Source organism: Schistocerca serialis, chromosome 1 (assembly GCF_023864345.2).
Source record: "Schistocerca serialis cubense isolate TAMUIC-IGC-003099 chromosome 1, iqSchSeri2.2, whole genome shotgun sequence".
In the NCBI taxonomy this organism is placed as follows: domain Eukaryota; kingdom Metazoa; phylum Arthropoda; class Insecta; order Orthoptera; family Acrididae; genus Schistocerca; species Schistocerca serialis.
This window is the reverse complement of record NC_064638.1, coordinates 152,869,802-152,887,804: the sequence shown is the minus strand read 5'-3', so window position 1 is coordinate 152,887,804 and position 18,003 is coordinate 152,869,802. Positions and strand designations below refer to the sequence as shown.

General features: G+C 36.0%; 1 protein-coding gene across 1 annotated transcript in view; it reads left to right on the top strand.

Annotated features, from left to right (window-relative positions):
* Positions 1-16,864, top strand: part of LOC126464541 (extracellular matrix organizing protein FRAS1-like) — a 471,206-nt gene extending 454,342 nt beyond the window's left edge. The window contains exon 20 of the mRNA XM_050096241.1: positions 15,183-16,864. Within this exon, the coding sequence (XP_049952198.1) occupies positions 15,183-15,374 (192 nt within the window). The 3' untranslated portion in view covers positions 15,375-16,864. The remainder of the gene's footprint in view (positions 1-15,182) is intronic.
* The last annotated feature ends 1,139 nt before the right edge of the window (positions 16,865-18,003 follow it).

Here is an 18,003-nt window from a genome sequence, read left to right as displayed (position 1 = left end):
CCCTGCTATCCCTCCCCCTCCCTGCCCCAGCCTCTTCCTTACACCCACCCAGTTGCCTAACCCATCATGTGGTGCTGTTCATAGTCCAAGCTGCCAAAGAGTGTGGTCATGTGAGTTGCATTTGTGCGTGTGTGTGTGTGTGTGTGTGTGTGTGTGTGTGTGTGTGTCCATTGTCTATTCTTGACAAAAGCTTTGTTGGCCAAAAGCTTATGTTGTGACAGTCTTTTTGTTGTGCCTCTCAGCAACTCAGCATAACGCTTTCTTTCTCTTCTGGAAGCTAAATCCACAGATATGTGGGCGGCGTAAAATTATATTTATACCTCCCCACCAGGCTATTCGTAGGCAATGCAGTTTCATACAAGGAGGTGACATAACTAGAAAACTGGCCATGAACACAAATAAATGTAGCATAATCTGCATAAACAGTCAGAAAGACCCACTACATGTAACTAAAAAATTGCAGTTCAGTCATTGTAATCAGTCACAACCATCAAGTATGTATGAATATCTGTTCACAACAATTTAAAGTGGAATTACACAATTTATGCCATGGGAAGGCAGATGCCATATTGAGACTTACTAGAAGAAAGCTAAGCTAAGGATATCACTTACGAAACCTTAATTTAACCAATTCCTGATTACTGTTAGTCTGAGTGTGTTGCCAATTAAGATTAAATGAAGAGGTAAAGACTATTTATGAATGGAGACTCTAAAAGAAATTCAGTTTTTACCACAGTGAACTTTAGTCATAGAATTCCAAGAAATCACATTCCAATGAGAGCCAAGAAACATCTTCATTTGTTGTTGTTGTGGTCTTCCGTCCAGAGACTGATTTGATGCAGCTCTCTATGCTATTCTATCCTGTGCAAGCCTCTTCATCTCCAAGTACCTACTGCAACCTACATCCTTCTGAATCTGCTTACTGTATTCATCTCTTGGTCTCCCTCTATGATTTTTACCCTCCACGCTGCCCTCCAATACTAAATTGGTGATCCCTTGATGCCTCAGAATGTACCCTACCAACCGATCCCTTCTTCTAGTCGAGTCGTATCACAAATTCCTCTTCTCCCCAATTCTATTCAGTACCTCCTCATTAGTTACGTGATCTAGTCATCTAATCTTCGGCATTCTTCTGTAGCGCCACACTTCAAAAGCTTCTATTCTTTTCTTGTCCAAACTATTTATCGTACATGTTTCACTTCCATACATGGCTACACTCCATACAAATTCTTTCAGAAATGGCTTCACTTAAATCCATACTCGATTTTAACAAATTCCTCTTCTTCAGAAATGCTTTCCTTGCCATTGCCAGTCTACATTTTATATCCTCTCTACTTCAGCCAACATCAGTTATTTTGCTCCCCAAATAGCAAACCTCATCTACTACTTTAAGTGTCTCATTTCCTAATCTAATTCCCTCAGCATCACCTGACTTAATTCGACTACATTCCATTATCTTCATTTTGCTTTTGTTGATGTTCATCTTCTATCATTCATTCAAGACACTGTCCATTTCATTCAACTGCTCTTCCAGTTCCTTTGCTGTCTCTGACAGAATTACAATGTCATTGGCAAACCTCAAAGTTTTTATTTCTTCTCCATGGATTTTAATTCCTACTCCAAATTTTTCTTTTATTTCCTTTACTGCTTGCTCAATATATAGATTGAAAAACATCAGGGATAGACTACAAACCTGTCTCTTTCCCTTCCCAACCACTGCTTCCTTTTCATGCCCCTCGACTCTTATAACTGCTATCTGGTTTCATACAAGCAGGTCTCTTTTCTCGAAAGGTCTCATGTAATTTTCCTGTACGCAGTATCTATCTTACCCCTAGTGACATATGCCTCTACATCCTTACATTTGTCCTGTAGCCATCACTGCTTAGCCATTTTGCACTTCCTGTAGATCTCATTTTTGAGACGTTTGTATTCCTTTTTGCCTGCTTCATTTACTGCATTTTTTTATTTTCTCCTTTCATCAGTTAAATTCAATATCTCTTCTGTTACCCATATTATTATTATTATTTTAAACCTACTCCTGCATTACCCCTATTTGATTTTGTATTTATCACACTGTATTCACCTGACCAGAAGTCTTGTTCTTCCTGCCACTGAACTTCACTAATTTCCACTGTATCTAACTTTAATCTATCCATTTCCCTTTTTAAATTTTCTAACCTATCTGTCTGATTATTGGGTCTGACATTACACGTTCCAATCTGCAGAATGCCAGTTTTGTTTCTCCTGATAAAAACATCCTCCTGAGTATTCCCCGCCTGGACATCATGGAGGACTATTTTACCTCCAGAACATTTTACCCAAGATGATGCCATCATCATTTAACCATACAGTAAAGCTGCATGGCCCCTTGCTTTCAGCTGTTCATAGTACCAGCACAGCAAGGCTGTTTTGGTTAATGTTACATGGCCAGCTCAGCCAATCATCCAGACTGTTGCCCCTGCAACTATTGAAAAGGCTGCTGCCACTCTTCAGGAACCACACATTTGTCTGGCCTCTCAACAGATACTCCTACATTACGGTTGGTTGCACTTATGGCATGGCTATTGCATTGCTGAGGCATGCAAGCTTCCCCATCAGCAGCAAGGTCCATGGTTCATGGTTCTTCCTTTATCCAACTGAAATCTCACTAATGACCTCAAGGGTAAAATTAGAGAATTTTTGACTTGTACAGAATACCAACAATATTTTTGTCTTGTGTCCTGTGCTCTCAGATACCTCTGTTTCAAGAAGGATCACATTTCTGCAATATGTACCCTATTAAAGTATATGAGACATATTCCTTAGAAAGCTGATTACTTGAGTACCTGTGTTACGATCTGAAATTATTCTTTGAACTAAGTTGACACTCCCATCTTGAGATATATTTGACACTCAATGTCATCATAAACAAAAGCAATTCTTTTTGTATGTGAGAGTTTTACTAAGTATAGACGTGTACAAACAATAAAATATGACTCCAGTCTCATTCTAGGGTAACATACCTGCACTGAACAGTACCACATCTGATATTACAAATGGTTCAAATGGCTCTGAGCACTATGGGACTTAACATCTGAGGTCATCAGTCCCCTAGAACTTAGAACTACTTAAACCTAACTAACCTGATGACACCGTACACATCCATGCCCGAGGCAGGATTCAAACCAGGGACGGTAGCAGTCGTGCAGTTCCAGACTGAAGCACCTAGAACGGCTCGGCCACCATGGCCGGCCTGATATTACCCTTATGTAACAATATTATGAAAAGTTGCTGCTCACCACATAGCAGAGATGCTATATTGCAGATAGACGCAACGAAAAGACTGTCAAAGCTTTTGGCCCCACAGGCCTATATGTGACTCAACATCTTTGCCATATGTTGAGTAGCCACTATCCTTTTTCATGATATTGTCATTATTCCATACTGTATTTTCCATTACGTAACAATAGCTGTAAATAAAGACATCATTTCCTATCCCAAAAAGCACTCACTTTAACTGCAGAGGTGGGCAGTTATTATTATTATTATTATTATTTCCTTCACTTTCTCAGACGTTAAGTCCGGTTAAAAATGGAGTGACACGGACCTTGATCAAGCGTCACTTCCTTTTAACTGTACGGTATGTGTTATATTGCATTTAGGAACTTTCGGGTAATTGAACATGTATCAATAATTACGGATTTCTGTAGCTGTATATATATGTTTGGATGTAGCTGTATTGCATTGAGGTACTGGTGGATATTGTGTGGTATGACTCCTGTAGTTGATAGTATAATTGGTATGATGTCAACTTTATCCTGATGCCACATGTCTTTGACTTCCTCAGCCAGTTGGATGTATTTTTCAATTTTTTCTCCTGTTTTCTTTTGTATATTTGTTGTATTGGGTATAGATATTTCGATTAGTTGTGTTAATTTCTTCTTTTTATTGGTGAGTATGATGTCAGGTTTGTTATGTGGCGTTGTTTTATCTGTTATAATGGTTCTGTTCCAGTATAATTTGTATTCATCATTCTCCAGTACATTTTGTGGTGTATACTTGTATGTAGGAACGTGTTGTTTTAAAAGTTTATGTTGTAAGGCAAGCTGTTGATGTATTATTTTTGCGACATTGTCATGTCTTCTGGGGTATTCTGTATTTGCTAGTATTGTACATCCGCTTGTGATGTGATCTACTGTTTCTATTTGTTGTTTACAAAGTCTGCATTTATCCGTTGTGGTATTGGGATCTTTAATAATATGCTTGCTGTAATACTTGGTGTTTATTGTTTGATCCTGTATTGCAATCATGAATCCTTCTGTCTCACTGTATATATTGCCTTTTCTTAGCCATGTGTTGGATGCGTCTTGATCGATGTGTGGCTGTGTTAGATGATACGGGTGCTTGCCATGAAGTGTTTTCTTTTTCCAATTTACTTTCTTCATGTCTGTTGATGTTATGTGATCTAAAGTGTTGTAGAAGTGGTTATGAAATTGCAGTGGTGTAGCCGATGTATTTATATGAGTGATTGCCTTGGGTATTTTGCTAGTTTCTGCTCGTTCTAGAAAGAATTTTCTTAAACTGTCTACCTGTCCATAACGTAGGTTTTTTATGTCGATAAATCCCCTTCCTCCTTCCTTTCTGCTTAATGTGAATCTTTCTGTTGCTGAATGTATGTGATGTATTCTATATTTGTGGCATTGTGATCATGTAAGTGTATTGAGTGCTTCTAGGTCTGTGTTACTCCATTTCACTACTCCAAATGAGTAGGTCAATATTGCTATGGCATAGGTATTTACAGCTTTTGTCTTGTTTCTTGCTGTCAATTCTGTTTTCAGTATTTTTGTTAGTTTTTGTCTATATTTTTCTTTTAGTTCTTCTTTGATATTTGTATTATCTATTCCTATTTTTTGCCTGTATCCTAGATATTTATAGGCATCCGTTTTTTCCATCGCTTCTATGCAGTCGCTGTGGTTATCCAATATGTAATCTTCTTGTTTAGTATGTTTTCCCTTGACTATGCTATTTTTCTTACATTTGTCTGTTCCAAAAGCCATACTTATATCATTGCTGAATACTTCTGTTATCTTTAGTAATTGGTTGAGTTGTTGATTTGTTGCTGCCAGTAGTTTTAGATCATCCATGTATAGCAAATGTGTGATTTTGTGTGGGTATGTTCCAGTAATATTGTATCCATAATTTGTATTATTTAGCATGTTGGATAGTGGGTTCAGAGCAAGGCAGAACCACATTGGACTTAATGAGTCTCCTTGGTATATTCCACGCTTAATCTGTATTGGCTGTGATGTGATATTATTTGAATTTGTTTGGATATTAAGTGTGGTTTTCCAATTTTTCATTACTATGTTTAGGAACTGTATCAATTTAGGATCTACTTTGTATATTTCCAATATTTGTAGTAACCATGAGTGGGGCACACTATCAAAAGCTTTTTGGTAATCAATGTATGCGTAGTGTAGTGACCTTTGTTTAGTTTTAGCTTGATATGTCACCTCTGCATCTATTATCAGTTGCTCTTTACATCCTCGTGCTCCTTTGCAACAGCCTTTTTGTTCTTCATTTATAATTTTGTTCTGTGTTGTATGTGTCATTAATTTCTGTTTAATGACTGAAGTTAATATTTTGTATATTATTGGTAGGCATGTTATGGGGCGATATTTAGCTGGGTTCGCTGTGTCTGCTTGATCTTTAGGTTTCAGATATGTTATTCCATGTGTAAGTGTATCAGGGAATGTGTATGGGTCTGCAATGTAACTGTTAAATAATTTAGTTAGATGTGAATGTGTTGAGGTGAACTTCTTTAACCAGAAATTTGCTATTTTATCATTTCCAGGGGCTTTCCAATTGTGAGTAGAATTAATTGCTTGGGTGACTTCCTGTTGCAAAATTATCACTTCAGGCATTTGTGGTATCATCTTGTATGTGTCTGTTTCTGCTTGTATCCACCGTGCATGCCTGTTATGTTGTAACGGGTTTGACCATATGTTGCTCCAGAAGTGTTCCATGTCTGTTATGTTTGGTGGATTGTTTATTTTAATGTGTGTGTTATCTATTGTTTGGTAAAATTTCTTTTGGTTTGTGTTGAATGTTTGGTTTTGTTTCCTTCTATTTTCACTTTTTTTGTATCTTCTGAGTCGTTTGGCTAATGCTTGTAATTTCTGCTTCTTTTCGTCTAATTGCTCTGTCGCTTCTTGTTGTGAGATTTTACCTAACCTTTTTCGTTTTTTTTCCGAGATTTCATTTCTTATAAATTGTGTTAGCTGTCCGATGTCTTTTCTCAGTTTTTCTATTTTGATCTGTAGCCTGTGTTGCCATGCTGGTTTTGTGGGTTTCTTCTGTGTGTTGGTTGGTTCTGATCTCTGCCTAGTGTGTATATTTAGTGTAGTGAGTGCTCCTATATAAACCAGTAGTTGTAACTCTTCCATAGTTGTGTTTTCATTTATTTTGTTGTGTATGATTGTGTTGATAGTTTTTATTGTTGTTTCGACTTGTGGGTTATTTGGTGGTCTACGCAAGAATGGTCTAATGTCTGTATTTGTGTCTTTGTATTCTATATATGTTAGCTGAAATTTTTCTTGTATATCTAACATCTGTGTCACTTCGTGTTCTATTTGTGCTTGTTCTGGTGGCTGTCTTAAGATTTCGTTTTCCTCTGATTGTTTAATTGGTGCATGTTGTTCTTTGTTTGTTTGCTCTGGGATGTTTGAGTCCATTACTGTATTTTCTTCTTCTTCTGATTGCACATTATTTTGTTCCAGTATTTGTTGTACTTGTTGTTTGATGTTTTCTAATTCTGACTGGGGTATCCTGTTATTTTTTATTATTACACGAATCTGATCAGCTAATCGTTGTTCTGTTAAAAATTTTAATTCTGGGTATCTGGTAATAAATGTTGTGTATACTTGTGATCTGTATCCAGTTGTGTTGGTTCCTAGGTTTGTTGCTTGGTAATAACAGAACATGAGGTGTCGATTAACTTCATCTGACCATCTCATCCTCTGTCTTTGTTTTCCTTCTAGGGTGGTTGCAGGAAGCATATCCGGCAAAACACCTCTATTTGGATTTAAATCATTTTCCAGTTGGCTAGCAGTGTCGTTACCATTGTGGGCGGGCATAGGGTTCAAGCTTCGTCCCCGACCATGACGGCGCTTGTCCGAGGCTTCTTTAGTTCTGTCCTGAACCAACTAATCACACTAAAAGGGGGGTTAGCCCTATTAGTGGTTTGTTCTTTTCGTCGTCTTTTACGACTGGCAGAACATACCGGAGGCCGATTCTTTTCCCGGGCCTCCACGGGGTTTATTATTATTATTACCTTTCCTTTCTCAGACCTTAGGTCTGGTTCGGAATGAAAGTGACGTGGACCTTGGTCAAGCGTCACTTCCTTTTAACTGTACGGTATATGTTACATTGCGTTTAAGAACTTTCGGGTAATTGAACATGTATCAATAATTACGGATTTCTGAAGTTGTATATATAAGTTTGGATGTAGCTGTATTGCATTGATGTACTGGTGGATATTGCGTGGTATGACTACTGTAGTTGAAAGTATAATTGGTATAATGTCAACTTTATCCTGATGCCACATGTCCTTGACTTCCTCAGCCAGTTGGATGTATTTTTCAATTTTTTCTCCTGTTTTCTTCTGTATATTTGCTGTGTTGGGTATGGATATTTCAATTAGTTGTGTTAATTTCTTCTTTTTATTGGTGAGTATGATGTCAGGTTTGTTATGTGGTGTTGTTTTATCTGTTATAATGGTTCTGTTCCAGTATAATTTGTATTCAACATTCTCCAGTACATTTTGTGGTGCATACTTGTATGTGGGAACGTGTTGTTTTATTAGTTTATGTTGTATGGCAAGTTGTTGATGTATTATTTTTGCTACATTGTCATGTCTTCTGGGGTATTCTGTATTTGCTAGTATTGTACATCCGCTTGTGGTGTGATCTACTGTTTCTGTTTGTTGTTTGCAAAGTCTGCATTTATCTGTTGTGGTATTGGGATCTTTAATAATATGCTTGCTGTAATATCTGGTGTTTATTGTTTGATCCTGTATTGCAATCATGAATCCTTCCGTCTCACTGTATATATTGCCTTTTCTTAGCCATGTGTTGGATGCGTCTTGATCGATGTGTGGCTGTGTTAGATGATACGGGTGCTTGCCATGTAGTGTTTTCTTTTTCCAATTTACTTTCTTCATGTCTGTTGATGTTATGTGATCTAAAGGGTTGTAGAGGTGGTTATGAAATTGTAGTGGTGTAGCCGATGTATTTATGTGGGTGATTGCTTTGTGTATTTTGCTAGTTTCTGCTCGTTCTAGAAAGAATTTTCTTAAATTGTCTACCTGTCCATAATGTAGGTTTTTTATGTCAATAAATCCCCTTCCTCCTTCCTTTCTGCTTAATGTGAATCTTTCTGTTGCTGAATGTATGTGATGTATTCTATATTTGTGGCATTGTGATCATGTAAGTGTATTGAGTGCTTCTAGGTCTGTGTTACTCCATTTCACTACTCCAAATGAGTAGGTCAATATTGGTATGGCGTAAGTATTTACAGCTTTTGTCTTGTTTCTTGCTGTCAATTCTGTTTTCAGTATTTTGGTTAGTCTTTGTCTATATTTTTCTTTTAGTTCTTCTTTAATATTTGTATTATCTATTCCTATTTTTTGTCTGTATCCTAGATATTTATAGGCATCTGTTTTTTCCATCGCTTCTATGCAGTCGCTGTGGTTATCTAGTATGTAATCTTCTTGTTTAGTGTGTTTTCCCTTGACTATGCTATTTTTCTTACATTTGTCTGTTCCAAAAGCCATATTTATATCATTGCTGAATACTTCTGTTATCTTTAGTAATTGGTTGAGTTGTTGATTTGTTGCTGCCAGTAGTTTTAGATCATCCATGTATAGCAAATGTGTGATTTTGTGTGGGTATGTTCCAGTAATATTGTATCCATAATTTGTATTATTTAGCATGTTGGATAGTGGGTTCAGGGCAAGGCAGAACCACATTGGACTTAATGAGTCTCCTTGGTATATTCCACGCTTAATCTGTATTGGCTGTGATGTGATATTATTTGAATTTGTTTGGATATTAAGTGTGGTTTTCCAATTTTTCATTACTATGTTTAGGAACTGTATCAATTTAGGATCTACTTTGTATATTTTCAATATTTGTAGTAACCATGAGTGGGGTACACTATCAAAAGCTTTTTGGTAATCAATGTATGCGTAGTGTAGTGACCTTTGTTTAGTTTTAGCTTGATATGTCACCTCTGTATCTATTATCAGTAGCTCTTTACATCCTCGTGCTCCTTTGCAACAGCCTTTTTGTTCTTCATTGATAATTTTGTTCTGTGTTGTATGTGTCATTAATTTCTGTGTAATGACTGAAGTTAATATTTTGTATATTGTTGGTAGGCATGTTATGGGGCGATATTTTGCTGGGTTTGCTGTGTCTGCTTGATCTTTAGGTTTCAGATACGTTATTCCATGTGTAAGTGTATCAGGGAATGTGTATGGGTCTGCAATGTAACTGTTAAATAATTTAGTTAGATGTGTATGTGTTGAGGTGAACTTCTTTAACCAGAAATTTGCTATTTTATCTTTTCCAGGGGCTTTCCAATTGTGAGTAGAATTAATTGCTTGGGTGACTTCATGTTGCAAAATTATCACTTCAGGCATTTGTGGTATCATCTTGTATGTGTCTGTTTCTGCTTGTATCCACCGTGCATGCCTGTTATGTTGTACCAGGTTTGACCATATGTTGCTCCAGAAGTGTTCCATGTCTGTTATGTTTGGTGGATTGTCTGTTTTAATGTGTGTGTTATCTATTGTTTGGTAAAATCTCTTTTGGTTTGTGTTGAATGTTTGGTTTTGTTTCCTTCTATTTTCACTTTTTTTGTATCTTCTAAGTCGTTTGGCCAATGCTTGTAATTTCTGCTTCTTTTCATCTAATTGCTCTATTGCTTCTTGTTGTGAGATTTTACCTAACCTTTTTCGTTTTTTGTCTGATATTTCATTTCTTATAAATTGTGTTAGCTGTCCGATGTCTTTTCTCAGTTTTTCTATTCTGATCTGTAGCCTGCGTTGCCATGCTGGTTTTGTGGGTTTCTTCTGTGTATTGGTTTGTTCTGATCTCTGCCTAGTGTGTATATTTAGTGTAGTGAGTGCTCCTATATAAACCAGTAGTTGTAACTCTTCCATAGTTGTATTTTCATTTATTTTGTTGTGTATGATTGTGTTGATAGTTTTTATTGTTGTTTCGACTTGTGGGTTATTTGGCGGTCTATGCAAGAATGGTCTGATGTCTGTATTTGTGTCTTTGTATTCTATATATGTCAGCTGAAATTTCTCTTCTATATCTAACACGTGTGTCTCTTCGTGTTCTATTTGTGCTTGTTCTGGTGGCTGTCTTAAGATTTCGTTTTCCTCTGATTGTTTAATTGATGCGTGTTGTTCTTTGTTTGTTTGCTCTGGGATGTTTGAGTCCATTACTGTATTTTCTTCTTCTTCTGATTGCACATTATTTTGTTCCAGTATTTGTTGTACTTGTTGTTTGATGTTTTCTAATTCTGACTGGGGTATCCTGTTATTTTTTATTATTACACGGATCTGATCAGCTAGTCGTTGTTCTGTTAAAAATTTTAATTCCGGGTATCTGGTAATAAATGTTGTGTATACTTGCGATCTGTATCCAGTTGTGTTGGTTCCTAGGTTTGTTGCTTGGTAATAACAGAACATGAGGTGTCGATTAACTTCATCTGACCATCTCATCCTCTGTCTTTGTTTTCCTTCTAGGGTGGTTGCAGGAAGCATATCCTGCAAAACACCTCTATTTGGATTTAAATCATTTTCCAGTTGGCTAGCAGTGTTGTTACCATTGTGGGCGGGCATAGGGTTCAAGCGTCGTCCCCGACCATGACGGCGCTTGTCCGAGGCTTCTTTAGTTCTGTCCTGAATCAAGTAATCACACTGAAAGGGGGGTTAGCCCTATTAGTGGTTTGTTCTTTTCGTCGCCTTTTACGACTGGCAGAACATACCGGAGGCCTATTCTTTTCCCGGGCCTCCACGGGGTTTATTATTAATATTATTATTATTATTGCTATTATTAGTATTACTGCCTTCCATTCTGAGCCTTACTGTATTTGCAATGCATATGGGTGTTTAATTGAGGATCCAATTTTGGGCTTAAAGGATCTAAATGAAAAAATTAATGTTTTTGATTCAATAAAGTTTAGGTTTCTTGGACTTCTTCAAAAACATACATACACATTTAAAAAGATTAGTCTCCTGCTTCCTTTGATACATTTACGTTCTGATGCACCATTTCAAATCTCCAAAGACATTCCATTTTTTATGACTGTCAAACAATGAGAACATGATCTCCATTCCTTATGTGTGTGTGTGTGTGTGTGTGTGTGTGTGTGTGTGTGTGTGTGTGTGTGTGTGTGTGTGTGTGGTTTATGGGCAGTCAGTGCATCCTTTGATCTTTTCAAGGTTGATAAGGCACTCTATGATGAAGCAGTTACAATCTTTATCCTCTGTGCTCTCATCACCATACAGAAGTTTTCTATGGTTCAAAATTACTACAGATGAACGTGACAAAAACACCATAAAAATAGCTCTCCATTCCCACAACCTGAGTTAATATTTATATACAATAAAAAAAGCTTTCCTTGACTCCCATACAATGGTTTGTCTGTAATCTATGTTTCTCAAATCTAATTTTACAGGGATCTCTTAAGGTATAATTCATCCATTCATTCACTCATTCTTTCACGCATCATGTTCCATCAATCCTACTCCTATACTACTCAGGGGCTGTTATTATCTAATACTTCAAAGAATGATTTTAATTTTAGACAGGTCACTATTAGCTGTCTACATACTGATAATATTAGGATCTACCTGATACACACATTAGTTACACAGAATTTACATTCCTGAGTCCAGATATTCAGATATATTGTAGAAGGAATGGCTAAAGATGTATTCTTTATTGTGTGGGGACTTGCAGTTTCCTGCCAGATGGCCCCTGCCAACATATTGTAGACTTTGGCACCAGAATATAAAACTTCATTCTGAATCCTACAGATGGATGCATAGTCTATACTGAAATTATTTCTGATCCTAGCAAGGTGGTTGTCAATTGCTCAGTCCATCCTAATTCACTCTTGTTATTAACCACAAATAACATTAGGGAGAATATGTATTAGTGTATAAACATCAGACTCCCAGGTCTCTGCAAGATCATCAGTTACAACTTTACACAGTAATCTTATTGCATGTTTCTGTAGAATAAACTCTTATTTCATCTCAGCTCAAGTGCCCCAGAAGATTGTCATAGGACTGAACTGAGAAAAAGTAGTCAAAGTGTAGTAGCAATTTTTTCTACAGGTCAACAATGAGACAGAAATTTCTGAGTGCAAAGCGTGCAGAGTTGGGGTTTCTTGTTACCTTACCCACATGCTGGTGTCACATCATTTTATTACCCATCTGAAGTGGGAACTTCACACATGGAGCCTCATCCAGTGTATGCCTATTGATCTCTAGTTCTGTTACCTGTTAGTCATTTTTATTTGTATGGGATTGTGTGAGTTTTTGCAAGATTAAGGTTTAAGCTACTGGCTGTGAACCAGTTGTAAGCCTCTTCCATTATTTTCCTGACTGCGTATGGTATGTATGTGTTTGGAACTTTTCTCAATAAACTCATATCACATCAAAACATTACTGTTTTCTATGAGTTCTTCAATTTCCTCAGGAAACCATTAATTTAGAACAAAAGTAGGATTAGGCCATGCACTGAGCTTTGTGGCACACCATATTTAATAGGTTCCCCACTCTGAATTTTATCTTATTCCCATTGTAACATTTGCTAATGTGACACTCTCTTTTCTGTTGTTAAGGTATTACTTCATCCATGCAAGGGGAAGACTTTTAATGTACTATCATTTCAATTTCCCTGGCAGAATTTTACATTTAGCTCTACACGAACTGAGTTTTTGAGATCACATATTGTATGGTTGGCAGAGAAGTCTCTGAGGAAGCCAAACTGAATTGTTTCAGTATTTTGTTGTAAGGCTCCCAAAAAAAGTTCCAGAACATGGAAATAAGTGAGGTTGGCCTATAATTAGAGGTCACTTACTTGCGCTTTTGTATATTTTGTTACTACTGCATAATTCAGTATTTCAGATAATATTCCTTGATTCATTGACTGCTTATAATGGTATCTCAAGGACAGTGCTGCCAAGTGAGCACAAGATTTTAATACTTTGGCTGAGATACCATCATAACCAGAAGAATAACTACCTTTTAGTAACCTAATGATTTTCATGATCTCTCTAACAAATGAGTAAACGAAACTAATGTCTTGTGTTGTAGTATACATCACTTGTATAAGTAACTTTATCAGATCTATGGGATCATGTTTTGGGGAACAAGTGCCAGTAACATACAAACTGTGTTCAAAGTACAAAAAAAGAGCCATAAGGATAATAACAAACAGCAACAACAGGGCCCACTGTCTAGAATTATTTAGAAAGCTAGGAATTCTAACTGTTTCTTGTGAGTATATCTTTCAGAACATAATGTTCATTAAGAAAAATCTCAACATGTACAACACAAAAAGCCTAATACATGACCATGAAACAAGAGCTTGTCACCACCTCCATCTAGATAGAAAGAACAAGGCAAAGACGCAAAAAAGTATATTTTATAATGGGATAAAACTGTATAACAAATTACCACAAGAAATTAAAGAAATAAATGAGCCCCTCACTTTCAGACAAAAGCTTAAAACCTTTCTAGTAAGTAAAAGTTGTTATACTGCAAAAGAATATTTAACATAGATGTAGATTATTAGCAACATATGACATTATCACCAAAATATTATGTAATTATAAATGTGTGTATGACTTGTTATAAAAACTACACAAAATATGAGAAACCTGTTTCATTGTAAATGTAAATGTGTGCTCATGTATTGTAAACTGACGACATCCATACAATATTTATTGTTCCACGGATGAATAAATAAATCTTCTTTCAATATTTTTTTTGCCCCCCCCCCCCCCCCCTGAGTTCTCAGTTACTGTTAGGAAGAATCCATTGGATTTAATAGCCAATGGTTTTAATTTCATATCATCTGTATTACTTCTACTGCCATTTGTGAGTTCAATATCATTTTCCTTGCCAGTTTTATTCATTTCATGCCTAATAATGCTCTGGATTTTTCTTGCCTTGTTCTTGGAATTTTGAATTTTTTGTGCATAGTACGTGGTTTTTGCCACTTTGATGACACATTATAGTGCTTATAGTGAATTTTCCAGGATCAGATTAAAGCTAGTCCTTTCATCAAACAATTTAGAGCTATCTTTCTAGCATGTGATATTTTTATCCCGTGTCTACATTCTGTGATTAAGTCAAGTACTCTTATTTTATGAAACTCTGCAAATATGCAGTCATGTATATAGACGTACAAAGCTCTTCACACAATAAAACTGTTTGATTAACAAAGGGGCAATAGCAATAATTTTTGGACATAATTACCACTTATGGCCAATATATTTATTGGTTGTAAATGCAGTTTCAACAGTTTGTCATTTCCAAGCATACATATTGAACACTTTGGAACACATATTTAAGTGTCCTACAATGACAGCATTTTTAATTCCACCACCAAACAAAGCAATATGTGTCAGATTTCAAACATCACTTTTTTTTCTTTCAGCAATAATAATCATTTCTTCTGCAATGAAATAGGATCCAGTTATATGTGTGCTTGAAAAATGACACTCCATCTAAATTTCAATCACAATTCATACATAAATTGACAGTCATAACTCATATCGATCATGTTCAAAATTAAAATAGTTGGAAATTAGTTTGTTTTAAGAACTGCAGACATGATGTACAGACTGACTTGTATAACAAAAGAAAGCAGTTGTTAAGAAAGCTTTGATGCCACTTTGCACTGGTATCAGAGCTCTGATGGTAATGTTCCATTTAATATAGCATTTCTGCATATTTTTGCTGGCATCTGTAATTAGTGTTTCTCTGTTTCCCTGTATTTGATATTAAATCCTACCAAAAGCATTTATTTTCCATTTATATTTATATTTATTAGCTATCAGAATCTACTTGTCTGTAATGATCCAACTGTATAATGCCTTTGTTTCTTGTCCAGGTAATTCTTCTGACTGCTTGCTGCCTGGGAGGAGCACTGTGTCAGTCAAGAAGGCAACCTACTTCTGATGTCGTTGCCCCTCTCAATAGCTCACTGCAAAGCCCCAATACTGGGAAGCAACAAGTGCTGCTGAGAGCTATACCAGTCACTGTGTGGAATGACCTTGCTTCTAACGAAGGCACTGAAGTGTGATATTATAAATACTACCTCATGTAGTGATATCATTGTATGTTGCCACTATTAAGTTTTTTAGACAGAGGAGGAACTAACTATGTGGACAACTATAGATTCTAGTATTTTTTGAGATTAACTGTAATCTCACACATTAGATATTGCATGAATGTTAAAAGTGAGAATTAAAATTACCAAGGACACCGATCTCTGACTTACCAATAGAGCTGAAAATCAAATAACTGAAATAGAATTGTCAGATTTATTGAATTATTGTTTTAAAAAAATGTTACTGATTGTCTCACTTTCTTAATAGTTGCTTCAGTGTTAAGTTCTATAAAAAAAAGGCAGATAAAACAGTGAAAGATACACAACTGTACACCGACAACCCATGTTCCCTAGGGAAACACAGTGACCATATCGTAAATTTCTTAAATTACATATTTTTCCTATCACATTTGTGTTGCACCCACAAAATTGGTCACACCCGGCTTGCCAGCCACTCATGTCCATGAACAGTGCACTACATACAATCTTTCGCAATCAACAACTGTGCACGACACAGCACAATTAATCATGCCAGTGTTCACATGGCCTAAGATACACCTCACCGAAACTTGGAAATTAGTGCTACCACTTATACAGTTTCCTGAGAAACAAATAGAAAACATTTTTTGCTGGTTACTACAATTTGATAGCTGCTTAGATTGAACACATTTCCTATGACCCATATTACAAGTCCACATACAGCCAATATGTTAAAAAGCCATCTTCAGTCCTTTTGTTATTTATGACAAATGAATTTAATGCAGCTGCTCTTGCATTTATTTAATTAGCACAAAAATAATTTATTAACTATCTAAGCCTAATATTATATTCAATGGCATATTTAACTCAATAATATAGCTTTATTTATGAGTAGCTATTGCACCCAATATGAGTATACTAGTGTTGTACCAACTTGCTACACATGCCATATTTTATATCATATCTGGCTTTTGGATCTTTTAGGGAGCTTTTGTTGCTGGTTAGCTCTTTCCTTGTTCCAATGTGATTCATGAATAATGATAGACTAATTTATGGAATCTGTAAATTCTACCAGGAGGTATCACATCAAATGCTCTATGTCCAAGCTCACACATTATCTAATCTTATACAGTGTTTCTTTAACAACAAGAAAATATCTTCCTTCTAGGATTTTATAATAAGTTCTGTACTGGTGGAATCTATAACTTCACAAACTTGGTTATCCACCATTAAATACATTATTATTATTATTATTATTATTATTATTATTATTGTACCTACTACTCCTGCTGCTGCTGCTGCTGCTACTATGTCGTCACTGCTACAACCAATGTATTAGAATTTAATGAAGAAAAATCAAAGGAGCACAGTACAAATCTTTCCCATGGCATAAACAGTTACTGGTAACTGTTACAATTTATTATCCTGTATATTCATATTACTTTAAAAAATTAAGGTAATATTTAATTTTAACTGCATGTTAATATGACTTTTGTACTTCTGGTATTGAAATAAATTGTTAGAAAAAGTTAATGTTATTATTTAATTTCCTGATAATAAACTATGATAAATGAAAACAGTGTTCCACAAAAAGAAAAATCCTTTATTAGCACTGTATTGAAACCTACAGCCATTGTAATTACGCTCAGTCATGAAAGATCTGTAAGACTTTCATATTTTATTCTGCAGTGATATCTGATGCTTTACAACTCAGACATAGACTAAGTGAGGAGAGGAGAGGGGAGGCAGTGTTTACTAAAGCATTGGTTCAAATAAATCAATAATATTGTAGTATCATAGCCTATCAATACTGCTGAAGCCGAAGCCTCGAATATTTCTGTGGGCAGCGCGAGCGGCACTTGGAATATCACCACCAATAAAGAACCTGCATGCCACCAACCACTGAAGATGATGGCATTATATATGGCAGAAACCTGGGCACCCGTCTGCTACCTGAGAGTACTTCAATGTTGTTAGTTGGTGCCAAATGTTACACCGAGTTGCTGATATTTGGCCCTCGTCAACAACGTAGCATTTCTCGACCCACAAAATGAGCACAATGTATTTATTTAAAGTGCACTCGTGCCAACTAATGTTTTGCTTGTCTGTCCAGATTCCTACTGCAATAGATCCTCTGGTCACCTAACACACCATTTATTATTGGCAACAAGAAGATAACATTTGGCTCCTCGGAACATATCAAGTACAGTAACATGCTCTGGTATAAAAACACTGCTGAAACAAAGGGACCACACAGAAACATACTTACTATTAAAAAGGGCAAAAATGTATTGATATCTACTGGAGAAATCTAACATGCATTTCTGTGGATCTAAGAAATCCTTGCTTAATCATCTCTGCAGAAATAAGTAATAAAATTTCTTGCAACTGGTCACTGTTAACAATTACCTATTAACAGAGTTTTAAGTACATACTGCAATACTTCATTTTACAACCACACTAAAGCTATTGAAATCTATATCAGTTGAGCACTGGAAATAAGACAATGATTAAATGCTCCTCTGTGTTTGAAATCATATTCATCATGAAAAAAATAAATCTTTAATGTGCTCTCTACTTCATATGATGTTATCCAAATTTTAGATCTGAGATGACTTCACAC